This window comes from Canis lupus, chromosome 14, assembly GCF_011100685.1.
Source record: "Canis lupus familiaris isolate Mischka breed German Shepherd chromosome 14, alternate assembly UU_Cfam_GSD_1.0, whole genome shotgun sequence".
Classification (NCBI taxonomy): Eukaryota; Metazoa; Chordata; class Mammalia; order Carnivora; family Canidae; genus Canis; species Canis lupus.
The window spans coordinates 56,708,661-56,734,858 of NC_049235.1; the positions used below are offsets into that span (position 1 = coordinate 56,708,661).

General features: G+C 42.1%; 2 protein-coding genes across 3 annotated transcripts in view; both read right to left on the minus strand.

Moving 5' to 3' along the window:
* CTTNBP2 (cortactin binding protein 2) overlaps nucleotides 1-7,011 on the minus strand; it is a 71,021-nt gene extending 64,010 nt beyond the window's left edge. The window contains exons 1-2 of one of the 2 annotated variants that reach the window (XM_038557471.1): nucleotides 6,877-7,011; nucleotides 315-518 (exon numbers count right to left, since the gene is read on the minus strand). In XM_038557471.1, coding sequence (XP_038413399.1) covers nucleotides 315-489 — 175 coding nt within the window. In that variant the 5' untranslated portion in view covers nucleotides 490-518; nucleotides 6,877-7,011. Of the gene's footprint in view, nucleotides 1-314; nucleotides 519-1,289; nucleotides 1,427-6,876 lie in introns of those variants that run through there. The other variant, XM_038557470.1, reaches the window with a different exon arrangement.
* The window catches only part of LOC119876957 (cortactin-binding protein 2-like), a 77,093-nt gene continuing 52,216 nt past the window's right edge, over nucleotides 1,322-26,198 (minus strand). Inside the window, exons 3-6 of the mRNA XM_038556353.1 lie at nucleotides 20,870-21,094; nucleotides 8,012-8,717; nucleotides 6,714-7,649; nucleotides 1,322-1,438 (exon numbers count right to left, since the gene is read on the minus strand). Of these exons, the coding sequence (XP_038412281.1) occupies nucleotides 1,431-1,438; nucleotides 6,714-7,649; nucleotides 8,012-8,717; nucleotides 20,870-21,094 (1,875 nt within the window). The 3' untranslated portion in view covers nucleotides 1,322-1,430. The remainder of the gene's footprint in view (nucleotides 1,439-6,713; nucleotides 7,650-8,011; nucleotides 8,718-20,869; nucleotides 21,095-26,198) is intronic.

A 26,198-nucleotide genomic window follows, 5' to 3' on the forward strand; every position in this document is an offset into this window, starting at 1 on the left:
TGCAGAGCCCAACACAGCTCGATCTCTCTACCCTGAGATCATGACCTGAGCCGAAATCAAGAGTCGGTTGCTCAAATGACTGAGCCCCCCGGGCGTCCCTAAAATCTCACATTTTTATGGAACTACAATTTCCAAATTTTTTCAATATTTGCAAAATCTTTAAATCACATAAGAAAAAATGTGTCCACTACTACCTGTAGAAGAAAATCAAAGCCAGAAGAACCTTTTGCTCCTAACAATGGTTACCAGTGCTTTTGGCTCTCCATCCTTTTGCAAGAGGGTGGTACAGTGAGGTAAGATCATGCCATCTTTACCTGTATGTCCATTCTTAGCAGCAGAATACAAGGCAGAATGGCCATCTTCACAGGAGTAATTAATGTCCAGTCCTTCTTCATTAAGCAGCATTGATAATAAAGTGACATTTCCCTGGGCAGCAGCTTGCTGAAGAAGGGTGGGCCTGCCAGCCAGGGGGGCAGGACCACCACTCATTAGCAAAGGGGTTAGGGAGGGTGACCAGCCTGTGGGTTAAAGTGACCCTAGTTAGAGTAGGAGCAAGGACAAGAGACAGATATTACCCACTTAATTCTGAATTATACACACACACACACACACACACACACAGATGTATGAATACATATCCTTAGAGAGGATTATGCAGTTTCTAACATTATCAATCTGTTAATATTTACTTAGCACAAATCTGTACTGTTATTCCAGTCTCATACCTGCTAATTAAATTAACATACACAGTGACATGATTTTTAGTTGTCAGTCTTACACAGATAAATGTTAAAGTGGTGGTTGGTTTTAGGAAACTAAGGTGGCTGTCTCATTTTAAGAGTTCAAATTTCATTGTAGGATTTCAAAACAATTTGAATTTTAAAATTATATACGGATTCCCTCAATTTCAGTATCAATCTGAAAAAAGTGAACTGACATCTCTAGGTATAGGATGGAAAGAATTGTAAGAAATGGAGATTTTCTCCTTTTTCAACAATGTTTCCAAAGGCATGTAACTAAAAATTTTACACAATTAGGATGGGCCAAATATTGCCAAGAAATCTATTTATATTCCTTGAATTCCCTTAGTTGGGGATAAAAATAACGGAGGGGGCCAAGTGCTATTCAGTATCAAGAGCTAACAGAAGCGCAACGTATATAATTGAGTCTAGAATACTGTATTCCAGCCCAAATATGCAATATGCGATTCTGCAGACTTTATCATCTGGCCATCTTTATAACTTGTGTACCAGAAACTTTTAACCAGCCAACGAAACAGGACACTCTACCATATAGTTTTAACAAGAATCATAAGAGTTATCATAGTTAGATATTTCTCTCATCAGTATTTAGCAGCTTTAGAAGAGAATCTGTTAAGTGTGTGAAGTCGGCTGCATATAGCATGGAAAATTTTCTGAATTCTTCCTTGGTCAAAAGGCTGTAAAAACAGTAAAGTAAAAAAATGTTTATTTAATGTGTCATATAGGTATTTTATGTGTTTTAGATACAATTAACTTTCAAAAGAAGTCATTTTACTTTCTTCCTTAGGAAGCCCCAAATACCTCAGGGTAATGTCAGCCTATATAGAGGGGCCCATGTGCACACAGCCACTCCTCAGGGAAAACGCTCTACATAAATCCAGTAACATTCTCTGTGAGGAGGGCACAATAGATGGATCTTTTCTTAGGTTTCCTCCACCTTGGTATTAGGATAATATTTTAGGTATATGGGTATTACATTAATAAGTAATAAATTTGCATAACTGAGATTTAAGTTATTTTAATCAATATTGAAATCAAAGGATTTCCTGGTATTTTAAAAATTCTTTGCGAAAAAAGTTTATACAAATAAAACTCGACTGTCCATTAGAAGCTGGATATTACATCTTCATAATTAATTATTTGGGTCCATGAATAATTTATTGTTTTTAACCCTGTTAGACTGCAGTGACATATAAAATTCAAATGCTCATTAAATATTCATCTAAACTTTATGATATCTTTCCATCGATATTCACTAGCTCTTCTTACAAAAGTAGTATTTTTACTTCATACTTACAAGAAGGCTCCTCTCTGGTACATTTTACCTTTTGTATTTTCTTAAAAACAAACAAAAAAACAAGCCCACAAAAATTAAATCAGTACTTATTAGAAATGGATGATAAACAGAGAAATTATAAACACCAAGGTATGAGAGCTTGACTGCAAAGCAAACACAAAGGTAACATGAAGGCATTGCACGGTGGTCCTCCGTGGAACAGAAGGGAGTGTGGCTCACAACGCAGTGAGTCCTCTCCTTGAGCTCCAGAGGCGGTCTCTCCCCACCCCTCCCTCCTCCCCTCCCTCCTCCCCCCCCTTCCTCTCTCTCTCTCTGTCCTCTCACTGTCCTTCCCTCTACCCCCACCTCCTCTAGCTCATCCAAAGAGTCCTGGTTATTGACAGCCTCTAAAGAACATCAACAGGTATAAATAAATCAAATGGTTTGCTCTTCTTTTGGGCTTTGTTTTCATTCTTCCTTTTTCAATGCGCTTCTAGGCTTTGGGGGACAATTTAAATACAGATACATTTTTAACTGCCTTCTATGGAAACTTGGGATACAGCATCCTGGGAAACCCTCTTTTTAATGCTAAGCTATCTGAAAGAGAAAATATTCATTCAAAAATTTTCTCAATCTTTCCACCACTCAAGACTCTGTTTCCTGTCATACAAAACAACAGAGGACTATAGATGAATTTTTTAAAAAAAACTCTCTAAGAGACGGGCAACAGATTTTTGAAATCTTTGACAAAAGAACAATGCTTTATAAATACCCATATTCTTAAAGTTTAAATACATTTTTTTATCCCCATATCGTTTCCAATTGCTTGAGCTATTTTAATAAAATAAAGACTTTATGGTTCATTTGAAAATTCCCAAAAATGATGAAAATGGTGATATTTATTGACGGGTTAGGTGATGCTAGAACAGGCCTGCGTCATACAGCTACTTTAATGATGTTAGAAAAAGGTCACTCGGCTTTGTGGTGTCATGTGCAAACATTAGTAAAGGTGAGCATCTTGCAGAACATGCGCTGGGCGAGTAAGGAAACAGGCAGGACATGCAATGCAAGAGGGAAGAAAAGTTGAGAACAGCTTCTGGCATCAGCTTCAGAGTGTGGAGAAGGTTAATGTCATAGCTCAGGTCAATCTCATTTTCAGATTTCAACTTTAAGCCAATCATACATGGAGGATAATTTTTTTAAAAATATGTTTTAAGGCAAAAAATATCTGAATCAAATTAAATAAGATGTACGAACCCACCCGTTGCACCTCCCCCCCAAAAAATTCCCCAAACGAAACAAACCAGAAACAAATTTCCAAGGGTATGAAAACTCAGTTGCCTGGGGTGATTTCTGGTTTAGGCTTCTGTTCATCTAACAGTTAAAATGTGTTCACTGGACAAGTTCGGGGGAACAAAAAAAACAAAAAAAATTCTAATTCATTTAGAATTTAAGATGCTATTTAAAATGTAACATTTGGCCATCCCAACTGCTAATAGAGTAATTTACAACCTAATTCATGAGAACGGGATCTTCTACCATTGCAGATCTCCTCAGGGGTGCTTTAGCTTACACATTGTCGCAGATCCAAGCTGATACAGAAACTCAGAGTTTTAGAGTTTTTAAAAATATGTGGGATCCAGTGGTTCTCCGAGAAGGGAGAGGTAACGTACTGCTGTTTGAAAAATTCAACAGGCAAGTTTAAGAAATCTTTCTGGTCTGGAACTATTATTATTATTTTTTTGGTTCGATGATTTCATTTTTGGATGAAAAAAACTAATGGCTCAGAGCAAATGTGCTCTTTAGGGTGATCTGAGAAAGAGGCAGAAATGACCTAACCCTGCCTTCTCAGACTCTCCAGAGCTCTTTTCCTCACTGAATTTGGAACAGACATCTATCTACCAAGGATTTGGCAGACGTGCTCTGTCCTCATGCCCGGCTCGTACCAACCACATGGCAGGAGCGGCTATTTAGAAGATTGATAACCTCCAATGAGCTTATGATCTAGGGAGGCACAAGCTCACCCAGGCACAGAGAGATTCAGAAGTAGGATGGAGGGGCACCTGGGTGGCTCAGTGGTTGAGCGTCCGCCTTTGGCTCAGGGAGTGACCCCGGGGTCCTGGGATCGAGTTCCACATCGGGCTACCCATAGGGAGCCTGCTTCTCCCTCTGCCTGTGTCTCTGCCCCTCTCTCTGTGTCTCTCATGAATAAATAAATAAAATCTTCAAAAAAAAATAGGATGGAAAGAGCTCTGGTGCTTCCTGGTTGCAAGGAGCATGGCAGCAAAAATAAGGGCACTGTGAATGAAAACCAGTTGAAATCCTGTATCTCATTTGGAAAATTTAGGCTGACCTACCTACACCCATGGTTGATTTAATCACCCTTCCTGTGTAACCATAACAACTTTTTTATTCCCCAGACAAGATGGTCAGGAAAAGCTTGCTGCATGACTACTCCTCCTTATAATCAAGCAGTGTGGAGATTTATCATCCCACCAAGGTAATCCTGGAATTCTGGATTATTTTGGCCAAACTGCAAAATCAGAGAACAGAAAATGAGGAACCGGTTTCACCTATCTTTGGTGGCTGCTACTTCTTCGGTTCCATTATTCATTCTCTTTTGGTCTCTGGACACAAGCCAAGGGCTTTATCCCCAGGGATTATTGCTCCTGTATCCGAAATTCCACTCTATCCCAGACAGGTCATTCTGGTGAGTACATTATAGACTAGGAATTCTCTGGTCTTAAAAATTTCAGATCCTGCTGAAATGTTCCTCGGTAATAGATGCTGATTTTAAAGCTTTTCCACTGAAACCAAGACACTGAAGCTGAACCTGGGGCACAGTAAGGACCAAGGCAATAACTGGTAAAGCATCAAGGTACAAAGCAAAGATGGTTTTGTAGTTTTTAAAAACTACAGGAAGTGTTTTCTGTTTTAGTTTGTGCATTTACATCAACAGCAATGCCACTGCCCCCAAACATTTTTGGAACTTGTGCTTTGAGGCTGCCTTAAGAGCTTATGGTACATTCTTGGATTCTCCTGAATGGTAGCAAAAATTCCTCCTTTGAGCATGGATTTAGCTCTGGACAATACCTAACATCCTTTTAGGCCATGGGAAGGGCTGTCCAGCTCAGTAATACCATTTTGAATAAAAAATATGGAATGCCGAATGCCTGTGAAACTAGCACAAAGTAATAATAGCATAGGTCAACTTTAAAGCAAATTCTCCAAGAATTTTTAAGCAACAATATCGATGAAGCAATAACATCACCTCTATTTATTCATCACTCATGCTGCTCTAAGTGCAATACCAAGCTCTTTGCACGTGAGGAGAGTTAATCCTAATAGCCACCCTGCCCCATATGAGTAGCATTAAGCTCCATATTAAGGATGAGAAAACTTGCTCAGTCCAAGAACATCACCAAAATGCACAGCCATAAATTGCGGATCCTAGATTCCAGTGCAGCTCTGACTGCCATCAAAGCCCGTGCCGTCTCCAGTTCCCAATTACGCACCAACACAGGAACAGCAGCCTCTCAGGGAGCATAATTTCATGGAGACTGCTTGTAATTAGATAAGTAAGGCCTGGAATATTGCTCTCATTCCCTGACAGTCAGCAAGAACAGTGCTACCTATGTTTCTCATTTCCATTCCCCACACCCTGAGTTTTAAATATAACACCACTCAAACTTTCCTTTAATTCTTAAAGTTCTCTCTCATTAGGACCAGCGGTCTCTGGTAGCCACTAAGATCCCACGATAGAGAGACTTCCGTCAAGTTTCAACAGAACTTCGACACTCTAGCATTATTTTAGAGCCACCTTTACTCAGTGAAGAACTAATCCAGTCATGTCAAGCATTGCTTCCTCTACACTGTGTAACAAAAAGGAGAAAAGTCCAGTTTTTTTTTTTATCAACTCCCTTGTTTAAGAGTCCCCCATTCGGGGACTTCATAAACCACATCTGCCATGAGGACCTCTTCTAATAGAGCCCACATGCCAGGTTATCCATCTGTGCTCAAGTGTTGGAAGACAACAGCCTGGAACAGAATAAACGGCTTTTGAAACAAACTAAAAACAGAGACTTAAAATACTCTGTTTTTGAGGTCAAAAAGAATGCCATAACAATATTAAAACTTGGAACATACCAATGACAGAGCAAATAGAATCAACCTGATAATCCCAGGCAGACTGTCGTGTCAATGGCCACTTGAAAAGATTTTTTTAACTTTCTCTCAGAAGGGACAGAATTGAACGCAGATTGTCTGGTGATGACCCCCTAATACTGAAGGCCTGTGAGATAAATATTTAAAAAGTCTTTCTTCCCATGGAAATGCTTCAGTGTCTCTACATCAATGGTCTCCATGGGCTCCCAAACTGCTACTTTCAGGTTATTTTAAGAAAGTACTTAGCATAAAGAAACCACAATTCATAAAGCAAGATGAATCACCATACCCCGGAGCCTTTAAAGAAAAATACAAAAAAAAAAAAAAAAAAGAAAGAAAGAAAGAAAGAAAAAGGAAAAGAAAAAGAAAAAAAAGAGAGGGGAAAGAAATAGGAAAATAAAAAAAAGTGTCAAGCTAAAAAAAAAAGTTTCAAGGCAATGTGAAGGAAATGAAGGCAAGTGAAAAGACAGGCCGCATTTTTAAGGAAGGGTATAACATTTCAATCCCTTTACCTGATGCTGTTACCAGGAGGCTGTCTGAGGCACCTGCTCTACAGGATGAGGCACTAACAGGGTTTATGGAAGAGCAAAAGGCAATGGTGGTGGGAATGACAAGGGAACGCTCTGAACATGCAGGTTGGTTCGGTCCAGGGGTTTCAGCAGGCCGGGCACCCACCTGAGACGTGGCCAGGGCCGCAACGGCACAGCCTGCCGGTGCCACAGTTAAATCTATGGACGGTTTTGGTGGCAGCTGAGGGGAAGATGACTTAGGGAGAGTCTCCTCACTTATTACCCTGTTCCCTTGTGGCCCACTGGAAGGAGGCGAAGCCAGAGTTTTGTTATCAACTTTGGCCCCTGCGCTGGGGGCCCTGCTATCCAGGAGGACCTTGAGCTGGGGGTGTGGCGGAGAAGGAGTCTGGGAGAGCCCTGGCTTTTTTGGAGGGATGGGAGGAGGGTTTCCTCTGTCGACTCGGGCTACCCCGGGAGTCTTTAGGCTGGTCCGACCGACGGGAGGGCAGGTGCCGGTGCCGGTGCCGATGCCCACGTCGCCGCCGGGGCCCCCCGCGGGCCTGGGGGGCGGCCCTGCCTGGGGGCCCGTGAACCTCGACAGCGCCTGGGTCACCGTGTTCCGGGCCAGCTGTTTGGCCACGAGGTTGTCACGACTCGTGGGAGACACGTCCCTGGACGGGGGGCTCTGCGTGGTGTTCCCGTTCTGGTCCGGGTCGTTGGCGCTGGCCTGGAATCGGAATCTGGCGGCCTGGACGCGCGGGTTGGGCCCCGGGGGGAAGGCGGCGCTGGTGCCCGGCGGGTGGGAGGCGGGCGCGGGCGCGGGCGGCGGCGGCGCGGGGCCCTGGGGGGCGGCGGCACCTGCGGGGGGCGCGGGGGGCGCGGGGCCCTGGGGGGCGATGGCACCTGCGGGGGGCGCGGGGCCCTGGGGGGCGATGGCACCTGCGGGGGGTGGGGGCGCAGGGCCCTGGGGGGCGGCGGCACCTGCGGGGGGCGGGAGCGCAGGGCCCTGGGGGGCGGCGGCACCTGCGGGGGGCGCGGGGCTCTGGGGGGTGATGGCACCTGCGGGGGGCGCAGAGCCCTGGGGGCCGACGGCACCTGCGGGGGTCACGGGACCCTGGGGGCTGATGGCACCTGCGGGGGGCGGGGGCGCAGGGCCCTGGGGGGCGGCGGCACCTGCGGGGGGAGCGGGGCCCTGGGGGCCGATGGCACCTGCGGGGGGAGCGGCGGCGGCGGCGGCGGGGGTCACGGGGCCCTGGGGGCCGGCGGCGCCTGCGGGGGGCGGGGGCCCGTTCTCCTCGGGCCTGCGGGCGGCGGGGGGCGGCGGGGGGCGCGGCCGCCAGGTCCCCGGGGGGGGCCGCCTGGCGCTCGGGGGGCGGCCGGCTGGGAGGGGCACCCGGGCCCGCGGCCCCCTGGCGCCCCGGGGCACGGGCGGGCGGGCAGGGGCAGCGGCGGGCGGCGGGCGGGGTCGTCGGGCGGCGCGTCGGTCTGGCAGGCGGCGTGGCAGGGGGCGGGGGCGGGGGCGGGCGGGGGCGAGCGGCGGTCCTTGGCCTGGTCCCTGGCCTGGTCCCTGGCCTGGTCCCTGGCCTTCCGCGGGGGCGCGAGGCCCGGCCTGCGCAGCTGCTCCAGCGCCCGGCGCAGCCGCTCCAGCTCGTCCCGCAGCCCCGCGGCCAGCGCCTCCTCGCGGTGCAGCCGGGCGCGCAGCTGCTCGCGCTCCGTGTCCGAGTCCGACAGCTGCTTCTCCAGGTGCGCCTCCAGGTCTGCGCCCCTCCGCCGCTCGGCGCCCAGCTCCTCCTGCAGGGCCCGGCCGCGCGCCCGCTCCTCCTCCAGCTGGGACACGGCGGCGTCCAGCTTGCGCGCCTCCTCGATGACCTTGCCCGACAGCTGCTTGCACTCCTTGACCAGCATCAGCACCACGTGCTTGTTCTTGCCGCGCTCCTCCTCCAGGCGGGCCGCCAGCTTCTTGTGCTCCTGCTCCAGCGCCTGCAGCTGCAGCTTCTCCATCTCCAGCTGGAAGAGGGCACAGGGCAGCCCGGGTTAGCACGCGCACAACCAACTCTCCCGGCCGGAGGGGCGCCTCTCGGGCACTATTCTTATGAACCCTGTGACCACGGTGGGGGGGGAAGGGGCCACCCTGCGAGGCGGAGGCGGGCACTCCTGCAGCGAGCAAACGGGGCTCAGTGGCTAAGGACCACCGCCTAAGTCACGGCTGCAGAGGGTTTTTAAACATCTACTAACTGTAGAAAAAGAACCGTAATCTGATACTTCCAATCACAACACAGAGTTCGGAAAGTTCTGTTTTGGTAAAAATACAACTCTGCAAGGGAACTGTTCTTTTTTTTTATTTATTTATTTTAAGGTTGAATGTCTTAGGATTATTAACAAATCCTGGAGGCACAATATAAAGAAAAGTACTGAAAACGGATGACTTGAGTTAAATTCTAAGCTTCTATATTTGCTTCTTGTATGGCGTAGCTGATTTTTTAGCTTCAAGCTTATGATAGGTTACCGTGCAAATCCTACAACATCACACATGAACATTCTTTGAAAACTGTAAGAACTAAAGGAATATTTTACTAGGACTATAATCAACGTCAGGAAACCCTGAGTCCAGCTCCATGTCCTCCAATCCTATCTGTTTGCTTAGCTCCCGCTCCACCCGCCTCCCTGGTTCTCGCCCGGCCTCGGGGTCTTCCACTTTCCTGTCTCTAGGCCCAGAATCCCACCACGCACGGTCATTCTGGGCTCCCGGGCTAAGCAGTTTCTGGCCCGCACAGGGACGGCCAGCTGGCGAGGTGAGTGGGAGCCAAACTCCAGCCCTGTCCACTCCCCCATCGTCTGCCCGGGCGCGGGATGGCACCTGCCTGGAGAGGAGGGCACCTTTCCCTTCACGAAGAGACCCTGTCTGCTCACCACGCCACAGGCCACTAGGATCCACGCTTTCCAAAGGAACACTTTTCTAGTAGATCAGCGTAAGGGAGGAGCTTTCAAAAAACCTCTGTATTTCCGGGGTGGGGGTGGGGGTCCAATATGCATAAAAGCACCCAACACACAGAAGTCTGACGTCCTCATTCCTCCAGGCCTCTGTGCAGCACCTGTCCGCTTCGCTGCGAGGGCTCCTTCTCAGTGCCCAGCTGAAAACAGTGGTCCCTCCCATCCCTGTCCCCCATCGCCCTTTGTTTTTAGCGCCTACCTGCACCCCCCCCCCCCCCCCCCACACGTGGCTCCACAAGGGCAGGGACTCTGTCTCCTTTGTGCTGCGCTCCCAAGACCCAGAACAGTATCAGGCACGCGGTGGCGGTCAGCACATTGGTGAGTGCAGGAATGAAATCAATCTAGTTCAGAGAAACCACAAACTTCTGCACACTGATGGCCCTTCTGGGAGCACAGGCCTCACAGCCTCAGAGATGCACAACTGTAACAGGTTTGCACAGGTGTCTCACTTCTTTCCAGGGGACTGCCTGCTGCCATGAGGGGCTCACAAGGACAAATCCCTGAGCTGGGTGGCAGCAGTCAGGAAGGTTAGGAGGCCTCACCTTCCCAACTACAAAAGCATCCCTTTGGTAATCCAGGAAAGGGATTTCTGACTCACAAAGGTTAAAGTAGATCTACCTGATAAGGACGCAGTAGGGACTCCCTCCATCCCACGGACCACCACCCCAGATGTTACATATAAACATGCTCTCGGAGATCCAGTAATTATTTTAGTCAGTTTTTAGTCATCAGTAACAGAGGAAGGAGAAGCTCACATGACCGACCCACTGGTTGTGAGAACGTGCTCCTGTTCCTCACCCTGTTGAGAAAATCCATTACTTTCCCAATCAGTCATGGAACCAAAAGGAGAGAATGGCTCATTAGAGTCAGCGATATTATTCATTGACTTTAGGATGCTTCCTGCCTTGAAAAAGATGAATGGCATTGCATGGGTCCCATTAACAGGTGGTCAGGAATACAGGTAATTCCCCGAGAATAATCAGTGACAACTGTTTATACACATACACTCGACTCCTATACATGATTTTAGGGGTATCTTCATAAATAGATTAGGTAAGATGTGGGGAATAAGGGCACTGTCATATATTTATATGCATATTTTATTATGTAGGTGCCTCACAGAAAATTTGACTTTCAATAGTCAGAAACACATTCAACTCTTCTAACTGCATCAAATAGTTTCTGATGAAGGCATGGCATACACAGAGTCAGAACTGTGAAGAAAATTTTAAATTTTGTATTAACCACTGCCCCAATTTTTTTACAGCAATGTTGGGGAAAAAGCCAAACTAGGTCAATTTTCAGCTTTTTTAAAAAAAGAGGAGTTCCATAATTTACCTTGGAAGCTGGAAAAAAGAAAGATGCTTTGCAGAACTTTAAGGGCTACCTTCATTTTACACGACAACTAACTAGAAGGCAAATTAGTGCTCTCTCTGATGTCATCGAGTTAACCAGTGTCAGACTCCTGGAACTCAGATTTCCACTTCTCTCCAGCTTCTCTCACCACATCATAGATCTTGCTCACATTATTTCTTCACTAGGGGTCATAAGTTTTTTGAAAAATTTATTTTGAAGACTTACACTTCACACTTGAGAATCAAATTTAAGAGAGACTTCTAACAGGAGATCGACTCAACAAATCTCACATATTCATACAAAAAATTATACTCCTATAAAAGCACTCATAATTCTTTTGCATCTATGTTCTCGCATCACTCAGATCTTACAAGTCTTATCTCAGATGAACACAAGTCTTCTAAAATCTTACCATAGATAGTGGAGCACAGAGGAAGCCACACAGTCAATCCACCTACACACACAGGGCTCCAGCCTCAATGGAGTTCCGAGCCCGTCATCAATCGCTCTACCCTGGTTTAGCCTCCTCTACCGTTTTCACTTTGGGGAATATTTAGGCTTCTGCCATTCTCCGTAGAACATCACTCGACTACCACTCAACTAACTCTCAGTCTACCGTAATAGTCTTTTACCAAGAAAATTCACTCCCTGTACATCCTCTCTCTCCCTGAAGTGTATTTTTTTTAAATACCCACACCAAGTTCTATTTCCCTCCCTTTACTCTAAGGGAGAAAAATTTCCATCTGTTCAAGGTCAGATGTTTCGACAATTAATCTGTCACCTGAGACTTGCTCCATCAGTTATTACACGGCTCTTTATAAATAATAAACATCCCCCTCTGTACCAGCTGCTTCCAACTGGTTTATAAATATATTCCATACTTAAAAATATTTTTTATATTAAAAAAAATTCCATGGCCATTCTGGCCCAGGGACAAAGTTTTTGTGCTTGCAAGAGGTAAGAGATGTAGTACCAAGGTCTGTCCCAAACTTCTTAGCTGTGTGACCTTGGTAAATTCTCTCTAAAGATCGGTTCTATTTGGTTCCCTTATCTGCACCATAGAGCAATACTTATTACTTTATAAGATCAAATGAGGCAATGCATGTAAAGCATGTATCATTGTGCCTGGCATTGAAAAATGTTATGTTTTCAATTCATAATATAATAATTATTTGTGCTATTTAAAGGTATTAATATAAAATGAAAAAAAAAAAAAAAAAAACCTAACTGGATAGGCTTAATAGATTTGAGAGAGTAGATTTGAGAGACAACGAGTTTGAAAATAGAACAAAAGAAAGTATCCTATTTAAGGAATATAAAAAAAATGATTGAAAAAGTGAACAGCACCTCAGGGACCTGTAATATAAAGAGTTACAGGGACAATACAAAGTGTTTTAAATTCTACATAACTGGGGTCCAAAATGAAGAGAGAATGGGGAAGAAAAATGAAAGAAAAAATGGCCAAAAAATTCACAAATTTGGTAAAAAAAAAAAAAAAAATCTAGAAAGCTCAGTAGTCCTGAACTCATATATATGTATTATATATATTTATATATTATATATATATATATAAAATCATACCTAAGCACATCATAGTATAAACACTGATAACAGGGATAAGAAATGATCTTGAAAGCAGCCAAAGAAAAAAAGACACATTATAAACACAGAATCTATAATATAAATGATAATAATATAAATTATTATCTCTATTTGGAACAGAATACTCCAAGACTCGAGAAGCTACAGTCTTTCCAGATGCACTTGCTGAGCTATTAAAAACCACCAACAATTTACAGAAGACTAAAGTCTTACAGATTATGTTCTCTGACAACAGAATCAAATTGTAAATAAATCACAGTAAGATATCAGGAACAGGCCAAACTTCAAAAACAAAACAACATATTTCTAATGAGGAATCACAAAGGAATATAGAATATATTTTGTGCTGAATGAAAATTAGAATATATTTTGTGCTGAATGAAAATAAAAACACAACATGAAAATCTGTGGGATGCAGTGAAGGAAGATAATTTAAAGCATCTAAAGCAGAGAATAGAGAGAAATTTCTATCTCTAACTGCATATATTAGAGGAGTTGTCTCAAATCAATCTAAGTTTCACCTTAGGAAGCTCAAAAAAAGCAAATTAAATATAAAGTAAAAGGAAACAATAACATAGGTGATAAATCAATGAAATAGGAGACAAAATACTAGAGAAATTAACAAAGCCAAACATTTTTCATCTAAAAAATAATATTATTAAGCAGTTAGCATAAGAAGACTGAGCAACATAGAAAACACAAATCATAAAAATTAGGCTTTTATAAGGGAATATAAGTACAGAAGGAATTTTAAAGAATAAGAATTAACTTTGTGTCAATAAATTCAACAAATCAAATTCCTCTTAAACACACAACTTTTAAGATTGACATAAATTGGAATGGCTTCATATCTTTTAAGGAAATTGAATCCACAAATAAAAACTTTCCCCCAAAGAAAATTTCTAGCTCATATGGCTTTACTAATGACATCCACCACACATTTAAGAAAGAAATCGTGCCAAACGTATACATACCCTTCCAGAAAATAGTGAAGGAAATGTTCCAACTCACTTTACGATCCCAGAATTATGTTCAAATCAAAACCAGTCAAGTATTTTTTTTTAATTTACAGAAAAATGATCACTCACGAATATAGACACGAACTCCCTAGAAAAATATAGGCAAACTAAATCCAGCAACACACAAAAAGGTTAATAAAAGGTGACCCTCTGAAGTTAACTTCAGGAATGCAAGTTGTTTCAGTATTTGAAAGTAAGTGTAATTCATCACCTTAAAAGACTAGAGAGAAAAACCATGACCACATCAATAGATGCAGATAAACCATTTCACAAAACGCAAAACCTACTCATGATAAAAACCTCTCATAGAATAAAACCTCAGTGACATTACGAGCATCTATAAAGAAGCACAGCTAACATCATACTTAATGGTGAAACACTCTTTCCTCCCTGGGAAAAGGAGAAGGCCCTGAAGTCCTTCTGTCACTACTTCTGTTCAACAATAGGTTCTAATCAGTGCAATGATGGGGGGCTGTGGGGAAAACAAGGCAGGCAGGCAGATAGGCGATTAGAAAGAAGTGGTAAAACGGGCTCTATTCATAGATGATATGCTTATTTGCCTACAAAATTATACACAATATACAAAACAACTGCTAAAACTAAAATCAAGTTTAGCAAGATCACTGGATACCATGTCAACCTACAAAAATAACTTCAATACCTGTATACGAGCAATAAATATCTGGAGAAAAGTTTTCAAGCTGTGTGATTTACAATAGCAACAAAATCATGAAATACTTATGAATAAACCCAGGAGAAGGCATTTAAGACCACTACACTGAAGACAACAAAATTTGTCCAAAGAAATTATAAAAAACTAAAAAAAAAAAAAAAAAAAAAGGGACAAATATGCTATGATAACGAGTTGGAAGACTCAATCTCATTCATGTCCATTCTTAAGAAATTAGTCTATGGAGTCAATAAAATTTCAATCCCTGCAAACTTTTGGCAAAACCAACAAGCTGATTTCAGATTTGGTTTTTGTTTAGTCTTTTTTTTTTTTAAGATTTTATTTATTTATTCATGAGACACACAGAGAGGCAGAGGGAGAAGCAGGCTCCCTGTGGGGATCCTGATGTGGGACTCGATCCCAGGACCCCGGGGTCACACCTGGGCTGAAGGAAGATGCTCAATCGCTGAGCCACCCAGGCGTCCCTCAAATTTGTATGAAAATAGGCAAAACAATTTTGATGAAGAAAAAGTTGATCTTTCTCTACCTTATTTATTTCACTTAGACTAATACCCTCTAGATCCTACCATGTGATTTCACTTACATGGTTATCTAAAACAAACAAACAAACAAAAACAAAAAACAAATGAACAAACAAACAAACAAAAGAAACAAATGCTTAAATACAAAGAAAAAACTGATGGTTGCCCGAGGTGGGGATGGTGAAGGGACGAGTGAAATGGGTGAAGGGGATTAAGGGGGACAAACTTCCAGTCAAACACGTCACAGAAATGAAACGTACAGCAGAGGGAATGCAGTCAATAAAACTGTCATAATACTGCATGGTGACAGATGCTGCTTACATTTATCGTGGTGAACGCTGCATAATGGACAGAACTGTCTCATCACTACATTGTCCATCTGAAACTAACATTGTAGTCAACTATACTTCAATACTAAAAATTTTTAAAAGAGAAATAAAATTGAGAGACTGTTCCTGCATCTAAAGCTTAATATTTAACTACGGTCATCATTTACCTGAATTTCTAGTATAAAGCTAAGATCAATTCATGATGAAAAATTTAGAAGATGGTTCAGTGGTTGCTTGGATTGGGGAAGGAATTGATGAGTTAAGTATCCCAGGAAACTTTCTCTGGTGATGTAAATATGTTCTATCTTATAAGGGGTACAGATTCCACCAGCGTATGCATTTTTGAAACTCATCAATTTGTATACTCCTCTAAATTCCACTCTGTGTGAATGTTTCCTTAGAGATCTGTAAACAACGGTGAATTCCAGGCTTGTGTATTTGCTCTTTAGTGGGCTACGGATTAGCCCACTAATTCTGAAACGACTCCGTGTTCAAAGCTTGCATAAATGAGAAAATGAATTGAAGTATAATGGAAGCCAGGTTTCTCACTCTTGGAGAAGTTAGTTTGAAATAGAGAAAGGACAAGAACATACTCTGTGGCTTTGGTTTAGAATCAGGGGCGTCAATATCAGTGTGAATTCATGGTTTGATAAGAGACATATAAATATGTGGGTTTATAAAAATAGGATTATAATAAGGATACCTAATTTCCTAACTCTAGGCTTGTTTCTAAATACTATTTTCCATTAAAAAGGAAACTAGTGGTCCTGGGACTAATAGCTAATTCCAGAAAAATGGGATAGGAAAAATATGAGCCTGGAATATCTTGCTTCAAGAAAATAAGGAAGTACTCAAAGAATGATGAAAACGCATCAAAAGGAGCCAGCTTAAAGGAGCTCTCAGTGGCTCAATCTGGGATGGTTCTGAGCAGTGATCCAGGGGCTGTGGACCCTAATGAGGCGGGTAGAGATAGCCCCCAACTCAAATACATATTATTATAATTATATAGGAGTCCTCACCTCCTATATACATAGGTTATGGAGTCCCAGTTGACTTTGTTATATTACTGTCCAATTTGTATCTACTTATAACCATTTTCAAGTAGTGGCCCAATTCCCTGAAGGGGAATTTTTGCATGAGCAGTATCGCCAAACCCTTTTGGAAAAAAAGCAGTGGATTGTGTGGAAGAGCTTAGAAGAACTAAGACAGCTTCATTGGTGGTGAGAAAGTGGGCGGTTGCTCCAAGAATAGCACCCAGACTGGAAGCCATGAATGAAGAAACACCAAACAACTGTTTTTTACAGAATGAAAGGGAAAACTATGTAGGTGGGAGGAGAGCAGCAATGTAAAGGCAATTAGTTCTAATTCAAAGCGGAAAAGAGAGGAAAGCAATTACGGTCAATCGTAAAGCGAGAAAGCAGAGCGCACGCGTCCGAACCACAAAGTACTCCTATGACATTAAACCACATCCCGCATTGCTCCCCCAAATCATTCAGTACTCATTGCATCCTTGTTCCCTTCTCCACCTGGTCACCCCCACCTATCTGCCTAATCTTAGTCAACAAATATATAACAATAAGATACCTGGAAAGATTTTTTTTCTTTACAGGGGTTATAGCTATCATCCAGGCTCTGCAGTTCTCCTCTAGCTCTTCCTCTTGATCTAGAGTTTCAAGAGAGGGAGGACAAGACATGGATCCAGCCAACTACCCTCTCTTCGAAATCTCTGCTCAGAGCCACAGACCTTAGTCTCCAGCTCCCCCTTTACTAATCACTCCGCGACGCTCCTGGGAAGTCATAGTGAATTACTGTTTATAAAAAATATTCATGAATGAGCTAAAAAAAAAAAAAAAACTATTCTCGTACAAGGTATCCTAAATACTCTTTCTAAAAAATATTATTTTAGATGATTCTCTATCATTTTATTCTTGAAAGTCTAAAAAGCAACTTAAAGTTAAATTGTATTTCTATGTTACGAGGCAACCGCTATAATGAAGTAGAGAGTGCTGAATAACAAAAGGCAGAACCAAGTACAATTATTCATCACAGGAAGAAAAAGGCATATGAAATAAACTAAAAACAATTCGACTGTTCTTTTCTGGCCCATTTGTCATTTCTGTGGTTGTCTAGCACCTGTAACTCCTTCCTATGTTTAGAAGAATTCTCTACCTTATGATTCTCCCCTGTTAGAAGCTAAACATGCCCAATAGCTGCTTTCCTGGACTTCCCTGTAGCCAGGGAGAGGGTGTCGGGCCTAAGCTTGGAAAACCAAATGCATCTGCTCTTAGGCTTCAACTTGGAAGTGAGTGATGCAAAGAGCAGGGCTGGGGGAGGCCCCACTCAAGACCGAGAGCATGATGTAGTCATGCTGTCTGGTGTCAGCAAGCTACAGTCCTCACCTCTCATCAGCAGAAGCCTTACCCACTGCAGACTCGCTTGACAGTGGTCACCTGTCAGTGATGCTAGCTCATTAAGACCTGGTCCCCTAGCTTTTCCAGACATGCTCTACCATTAAACCAACCAAAACGCTTTCCTGCTTAACCCCATGAACACCAGCTTCACTAGCTCACAACTAAAAATCCTACCTGGCACATCTAGTGCCTTTCAGCGTACCTCATTATACTAAGCTGCTACCTAGAAGCCATAGCTACTACACAGAGCGTCTGTTACGTTTTTTTCACTGGTTAAAAAAAAAAAAATGCTCCCTTTTGAATTTCCTAGTTATTATTTTGGCTTCTGACTTTGAAAGGCTCTGTTCAAATTAAAAGGTCTTTCCTATTCCAGGGCTAGAAATTGTACTTTATAAGTATGAATAAATGATTGAAAATAAATTAGCATGGAAATTCCATTAGCATATGATGCACATGATAAATAATAAAAACCCAAATATCATTTCACCCTAGGTTATTGGCTCTAAACAGAAAGTAGATTACTGGAGGCAAAGTTCCCCACGATGATTACTCATTAGCTTATTCAAAGTGGCTTTACAGGCTTTAGTGCATTTGCCAAATTGACTCTTGCCCAAATTTTCCTGGCACACAAATTACCAAACAGTTAACCCTCCTATTAGTAGTCTCAGCAGGAATCAATGCATGAATGAGCATGGAGCCTCTTCTCCCGCCTTGAAAGGCCAACCAGAGCAGTGTTCAGGCCAAATGTCTTAGAATTACCAAAGAGCTATGGCCAGTGTCAGATAATAAATACTTGAATTGTAGATAATGGGACCTTTGCTTTCCCCAACTTCTGTTCTGGCAGTAATTTAAAGAACTGGACTCATTTAAAATAATGGATTTTTTTTGTCTTGCCGCTTTTAGATTCCTAAAGCTTCAATTTATTCTATACGCAAGAGAAGTGAAGATGTTTGGATAAAATATTTACTTTCAAGATGAACAGCGTGACAGGTAGTTTTGGTGTTAAAAAGATAACTTTGGTGTTTCTGCTCTTATCAGCTGATGTGATGTTTTCTTTATAAGTAAAGAGTCAGGATAACAGTACAAAGTGTAACTTCTCACATGCTATGATCTACCAGGAGAGAATATTCTTTATGGATAAAGAGCAGCACTGCCTATCAGAGCAACCTTTCACTGAGACTATGCAGGCCAATGAATTTGACCATAAAGGACTCCTGTCTCCCCCTTATACATGGGAGACAGATCACTGGCTCATTTCGTATTAGCCTCTCAGGACCCATAGGACAGAAACAATTTCCTTTCACTCCCAGCCAGGTTGGAAATGACCCAGTCATTCAGAAACAAACAGGATGTAAGTTGATTAAAAAAAAAAAAATCAGCCAGATAATAAAATCTTTGATTCTACTTGAAATGAGTTCCTTCCTTTTTCTCCGACAAGAGAAATGGTAGATATGAATGCAAAACTGAAGTAAAATTTAGGAAAAGCATGCATTTTCATACATGGAACGCAAATTACAATGAAAACAAAATATTTTCTTGATTTTTGATCACGCAGCATAAAACCCAGAAGGCACACTTTATTATGAAATAGCTCATTTGACACGTTAAGAATATAATTGAAACGTGCCTCATCCAAGAAACACAAACGAGCTTCAGTGACATCAGCTGAAATATACTGGTTCTTGCTTGTGCGGTTCCTGGGGATTTTTGAAAATCTCCAGTCACCTCAGTGGTTGTCTGCAGGGCTTCGCAAAGGGTTTGCAAAGTCCAGAGTAAAACTGTTTGGTTTTGCCGCACGTCCGGGGAAGGCCTTCTATCCCTCTGTACTAATTACCCAGTGCTTTAGCTTTCTACCTCCTGACATACTGACATACTGAAGATGAAGTTTGCTTTCCGTCCACACCTATCCCGGAGCACGGGCACACATATGTCAATGCAAGGCTATGATTATAGGGACAAACACACACATGAAATGACAGCATCATAAATATTTACAGTATACTGCACTCAGGTTAATCATCCACCAGGTGTTACGTGTGAACTACAACTAGTTCTCTGAAAAGGACAAATAGAGGAAACATTTAAACCTATGCTTTAACGATGGATGGAAGAACAGATCACTTTAAATTCTCATCACTCTGGACGATATTAGCCTCTCTGACTTCCTTACCCTCTTCTAATAAACGCAATCAGTAGTCTTGGCAGCCTATCAGAAGGACAACATTTAAACCTCCATTTCCTTACGGCTGATGGCAGTAAGTCAATAAGTTTTTTATCACTTAGGACTCTGAAGCGTGTACTCAAGTACAGTAAATACGTGTGTGTGTGTTGGTGGGGGAGGTGAGAAGGGGCGAGGAGGTTGGTTTAAATGAAACACATGTGAGCAGGAGCCTGGAGGTCTGCAGCAGACACCGCCACCAGCCCCCAGAGGCGAGTCTGAGACTAACCAGGACTTCAAATGACACGTTGTGAGACTGCATATACCACACAAATTTCATTCTATTCTCCTCATGCTAATTTCATTTTCCAAAGACATCACTGAAAAAAAAAAAAGTAATTTCTAGTTGCAAAGAAATAGTTGAGACAGAAGCTGGATAAAGAAGTTGGGGGTGCCACTATCTGATCAGAATCTTGGTTCTAGGGGAGTCCTGGGTGGCTCAGCAGTTAAGCGTCTGCCTTCAGCTCAGGGCATGATCCTGGGGTCCCAGGATCGGGTCTTGCATGGGGCTCCCTGCATGGGGCCTGCTTCTCTCTCTGCCTATGACTCTGCCTCTCTCTCTCTCTCTCTCTCTCTCTCTCTCACTCTCTCTGTGTCTCTCATGAATGAATAAATAAAATCTTAAAAAAAAAAAAAGCCAAAAAAACTACTAAAAAAAAAAAAAAGAATCTTGGTTCAAATAACTGGATCCCCCACCCACCGCTGAGCACATCTTATGGCACTAGAAAAGGGAAATCAAAAAAAAAAAAGAAAAGACCACCCGCATATTTTAAAGACAGCACCAAAGTAAACTTTATAGGAAACATAATTTCTTTGTAATATTTATTTTATAGCTCAGTGTTATTCCTGAATTATATTTGAAAGAGGCCACCAGAATCTCTCCGCATTTTGCATTTTGAGGCATTTATCCTCACCCTTCTTGAAAATGACCAGATTAAAGAACAGGCAACAAGCCTGGAGATGGTTTCTTTATTCGACACGGTGCTGGAGGAAAAAAATGACTGTGTGAGAGACTCAATACCTTCTTTTGTCGGCTTTCAGCAGCAGCCAGCTGCGTGGACATCCTCTCCTGCATCTTTCTGCAGTGGGCCATGACCGCTTCAAGGATGGAGAGGGGGTTGGTACAAACTGGCTTCTTCTCTTTCTCGCCGGCACCTGCCTCATAGTCTCTCTGCAGTGCCAAGAATGGGTCATTCAGATTAAATCTCCCATACCGTTCCTGGATAAATACCTCCTTCCTGCGAGCCTAGAACGAAATCAGAGGAATGTATTGAAGAAAGAAATAAAAATATACAGAAAGATATTTATAAGAAGGTTTCATGATTACTTTTCCAAATGGTATTCACAACTGTTTTGAGTAACGGCTTACATAGGATTTCGGGCAGTTGAGCGAGAAGTGAGGGAATGTGACCCCAATCCCTGACTAGCCTGGCGTGCCACTCAGTGGACATTCGAATTTCCTTCCTTTAAGAATGTCTTTTAAGTTACGAATGATGCAAATACAGTTTTTTTCCCACGACGCACATTTCTTCAAGGATCTGTGTTTTAGGTACAGTCTTTTTTCATTTAAGGTCAAGTCAGAAGTACCAACAATTAAAATAACTTTCAGCAAAAGTTCAAAAGTGAAATTATCTCTATATCCTGATAGAACTTCTATTTCTCCTAATACTTATCAAGCTAAGTCACCAAATATAAATCTACAAGTTTTGTATAGTCAGAATTTATAAGGATCTTTGCTAAAGAAGAAAATACTTCATGAGATTTTTACGTCAAAGAGTCACAACATTCATATTTTGTGAAGTCTGACAAAGCAACAACAACAACAACAAAAACCTCTAGAAGATTTAAGATGCAAATATCTCCTCACTGTTGAAGGGCATTACAATCGAGTTCCCAGAGTCCCAGAAAAGAATGTAACCTCATTTCACTCTCAGTGTCAGTCCTTCAGCGTCAAAGTTAATTTCACATCCACATGGCACTAAATGCAATTTTCTATAATTATCCTACAACAGTCTTTGCATAAGATGGAAAATACTAGAAACATACTGAAACGAGCAACATTTTCCAAACTCAGGTCATGTGGAATAGCCACCAGAAAAAAATTATTCTGTGTCACTGCCAGCGGAAAAACTAAATGACTTTACAATAAATCAAGCTAATTGTCCAAAATGTTAAATGTGTTTTCTAATGAAATATTACATAAACTTCCTCACTTTAAAAGTAGCTGCATTAAACAACTAGATTTTTCCATTTTTAGACCACTGTGGGCAAGCCAACAACTAAATAAACACAAGGGCAAATGACAAATGGGAAAATCTAACATTTCTTTTCCTATTACCAAACTAGATTAAGAAATACAGTTTGCAGAAAGCCCAGTTCCACCGTTAAATTTCAGCCAGCTTTCAGAGGATTGTTTTAAACTTACAAGTCAACCCGACTTACGAGTCAAAAAGCATTTGCTATTTCTCGATTCTTCAAATTCAATGAAGTGATCAATACATGAAGTATCACTTCCAAGATGCGATTTCAAAAGCGATTCCACTTCGCCTTCCTTCACTTTTCTCTTACTTTTTATTCAATGTACTAGTTCGTCCCCTACCCTGGATAAAAACTTGAGATACTCCGATGGTTTTTCTCTTACTTTTTTTTTTTCCTCTTACTTTTCTCCAATACAAGTCCTACAGTCATTGTAGGGCATAAACCCATTTCGATTTTATTAAAACATCCAACTTGAGTGGTAGGACAACTTCCTTTCCACAGCAAGGACTGGCTGCAGGGTAATGTGTACCACCTGGGAAAAGAGGGTCTATGAAAACCTTTCTCCCTTTAGGCAAGTGTCTAAGGGGGGGACACTAGTCTCCCTTTCTAGGTGGTGTTAGTTCTCTCTAGGTGAGAAGGGCCTGGAGGTAGATGATGAAGATGGAGGTGAGAGGAGCAGATGACTCTATCCGACTGGTTCAGTTCGATCGCTATCCTTACCAACTTAGTGCAGTAAATATTTAAAGCCTACTGCTTCCCTATGAAGTGCCTGGTGACTTTAGAAGGCCACCACCCCATCGTCCCACTGCTGGGGTCTCTTCATCTATAGTTTCCCTTAATGTAGCTCATAAATTTAGGACAGACTACATAATCTGTAAGGCCCAGTAAAAAATGAAAACATAGAGCTCTTAACTCAAAAATTAAGAATTCCAAGATGGTGCCAGCATACCACTTAACCAAGCAAGGGACCTTCCTAAGTGCGTGGCCCTTTGCATCTGCCCAGGTTGCACACCCATGAAGCTAGCATTGCATACATTCCTTATGCAGCATCTAGAATCTAGTTTTTGTCAAGTGCTCCAGACTTCTCTATTGAACAGGACCTGAATCAATCTCATTCCCACTCTTTGGTGCTCATGGCCCAACCTAGTCTATGGGAAACGCTCATGAGACTTCATCTAAACAAAATCTGGGAGTACAAGATGACGGGGCACCCAGTTTATAACCTCTATTACAGGAAGAGTCCAGTCACTGTGGGCCTGGCGGGGCTGTCTTCTTAACATCTGCTTTGAGCTCCTTTCAAGGAGGGGCACTTTTCTCAGCTGACATCGCGCCAACCCACCAAAGAACGCACAATGAGTATGAGTATGTCTTGTATTCTTGCTGCACAGATAAATGTAGCCTCTAACAGACCTAGGGAGACATAATGTGTAACCCAGAGCCCCCTAAGGCAAGAGCTCAGGCCATTCTCCCCCATTAGAGGACCTCAAATTTTCTCACAAACGGACAATCTCACCAGGAACCTGCAGAGGAAGTCAGACCCGTGTCAGACGCCTCCTACTTGCCGAACTAATTCCTGAGAAAATGACGACCAAGCATTAGTTGACGCACTACCTGAGGCAGAACTAGGGGGTCCCGGGAAGGACTGGATTAACTCACCAATCTAAAACAAGGCTAGAGCATTTTCAGGAAAAGCACAGGGGGTAGCAGTTGGTTTTCCATGGTTCATGATTCTTTGTACTACTTACACCCCAAACCTAGAGTGTGTGTAACAGAGGCACCCTGCTTGCCAGAGTTGTCAGAGTATCTTTCCAAGGAAACCTCACTTTTCTGCTTAACGCCCTTCAAGGCTTCCATATTCATCAAGCACCCTCCCCCGCCCCAGGCCTCCGTCCACGGACACCCTCCCACGGACACCCTCCCGGCCTTCGCCTGGGTAACTTCCCACTGACCACTAACCCTCACTGCCATCTCCTCCTCTTCTGCTCATCTCAAAAGATTCAGAGTTTAACCTAATTTGGAATTAAGCAAGCATGAGCACATGCCCAAGCCAACGGAAACCCCTTAATTTTACCCACTTTTCAACTATTAATGTTTATTCCTTTCAACATTCTTGAAAGAATGTTTACCTTTCTCAGGACATCTTATTTTGTAACAGAGTATTTGATTCTTTACATGCTATGTCACTTTTGGTAAGGGCAGATCAACAATACAGACAAGTTTTAATACTGAAGGAGATCATGTAACAAGAAAAAAAGAAAAAGACTGACGTTTATCATACTGGGTTTGAAGAGGCCTTTCCCTAAAAAAAGGAAGAGCTGAATGTGCAGATAACTTCTTGGTTTATGCATCAGAATTACTTGAGAATGAAATGCATTGCAGGGAAATGAGTCATTATAAAGACATAGACTATAATTATGAAAACAGACTTTTAAAGGAACCCTTAAAGCTAGCTAGAAACATAATTTCAATCAGAATCTGAAGTTTTATGAGATCTTGTTGAGAAAGAAAGAAAAACATGGCCATTATTAGGAGAGGATTTGACAACATAGAGTTTCTGCTTTGGGCTTTAATTGTACAACCAGATCAACTGAAGTAGGTTGGACCTGATTAGTAATAATAAAAGAAAAAATACTTAAATATTCAACTTTTCCTAGAGCATGTAATGGTCTAAAAAAAAAAATCTAAAACTTGCATTGTGGGTCACAATTAAAACATATCACCAATTAATTTTTAGACACATTTAAAGCTTATAGCTAAATTATTTTATGAAAGGCCAAAAATGACTTTGTAGTATTTAAAAAAATAAGACTAATGAAAGATAACTTTTATTGAGAACTTATTATTTATTGCTAGGTGTCTTATATTCATTTTCTCCTAAAAATAAATCCAACAGATGGTCATTATTTTAATTCACATTTTACAGACAAGCAGACTGAGGCTCAGAAAGATGAACTTTACTCTCCCAAGGTTACTTCAGATAGAGCTGGTGTTCAACCCAGGCAGTCTTACTCCAAAGTCCACACTTTGAATTATTATGATTATTTTGAAATACTAAAAAAGGTTCAAAAATAAGTAATGTTTACAACACTATCCAAACCAAAGACGCAAATATGACTTCATATCTCAAGAAGTTAAGCATATTCTCAATGTTCTACATGTACTTGTTACTGACCATATGGCTAATAAAATTTAGTCAAAGTTAAGAGTCTTTTTTCTTTTTCTGAGATTCTTCAGAGAATGTCATTAAATGTAACAAACAATTTAACAGAAAAAAATGGTTTCTAAATGTGCTCCTTCAAAAAGCATACTATCGAAAAGCACTGATGAACTTAAAAAATATGGGAAGCATTGATACAGATCTAACTGCAAGACTAAAAAATTCTGTCCTCGGCTCTGGCCTCCTCAACACAGCTTCCACTGTCTCGGATGCCAATGACATAAAACCACAAGGGATGGTTGAAATGATGAGCCCAATCTGACAAGACAGATTTTCTCAGGAATAAATATAAGTCAGTTCTTGAGCACAAGTACAGAAGCAAACCATGAAAAACCTAGGGGTTGCAATCAACACCATATTCAAGGAGCCAACAATGAAATGGAAACTGTCCCTCCCCCACACCTCAAACCAGCAACTCAATTCCAAGGTTCGTTAATTAACAGAAGAAGACATCAGAACTAGACAATTCCCGGACTACTGGGCTCACTTCTGGGTAAAATATTTAGATAATGATCAACAGAGAAAGGGCCTGAGAACAGAACTGAATTTTAAGAGTAGAAGGAAACAGAAACACTTACAGAGTCACTTAAGTCCACATATTCTTTTTTTTTTTTTCTTCAGTATTTGAAGGCATCTTGGGTTTAAAGAGGTATTGGACTTTTTACATGACTCCCAAACAACTGAATTGTAGCCATGACAATAAAAATTTGAGGGCCAAAGCTATTCTAGAGATACAATAAGTTGCCCTGGCCTGAAGTGAAATCTGTGTCTCGGGCTCTGCTGCAAATATAGGCTGAAAAAACATGTGGTAGAAACGGGTACAGGAATCTCAGAAATCAGGAAGGTCAGTGGCTTCTAAACTGTTACACCCCTC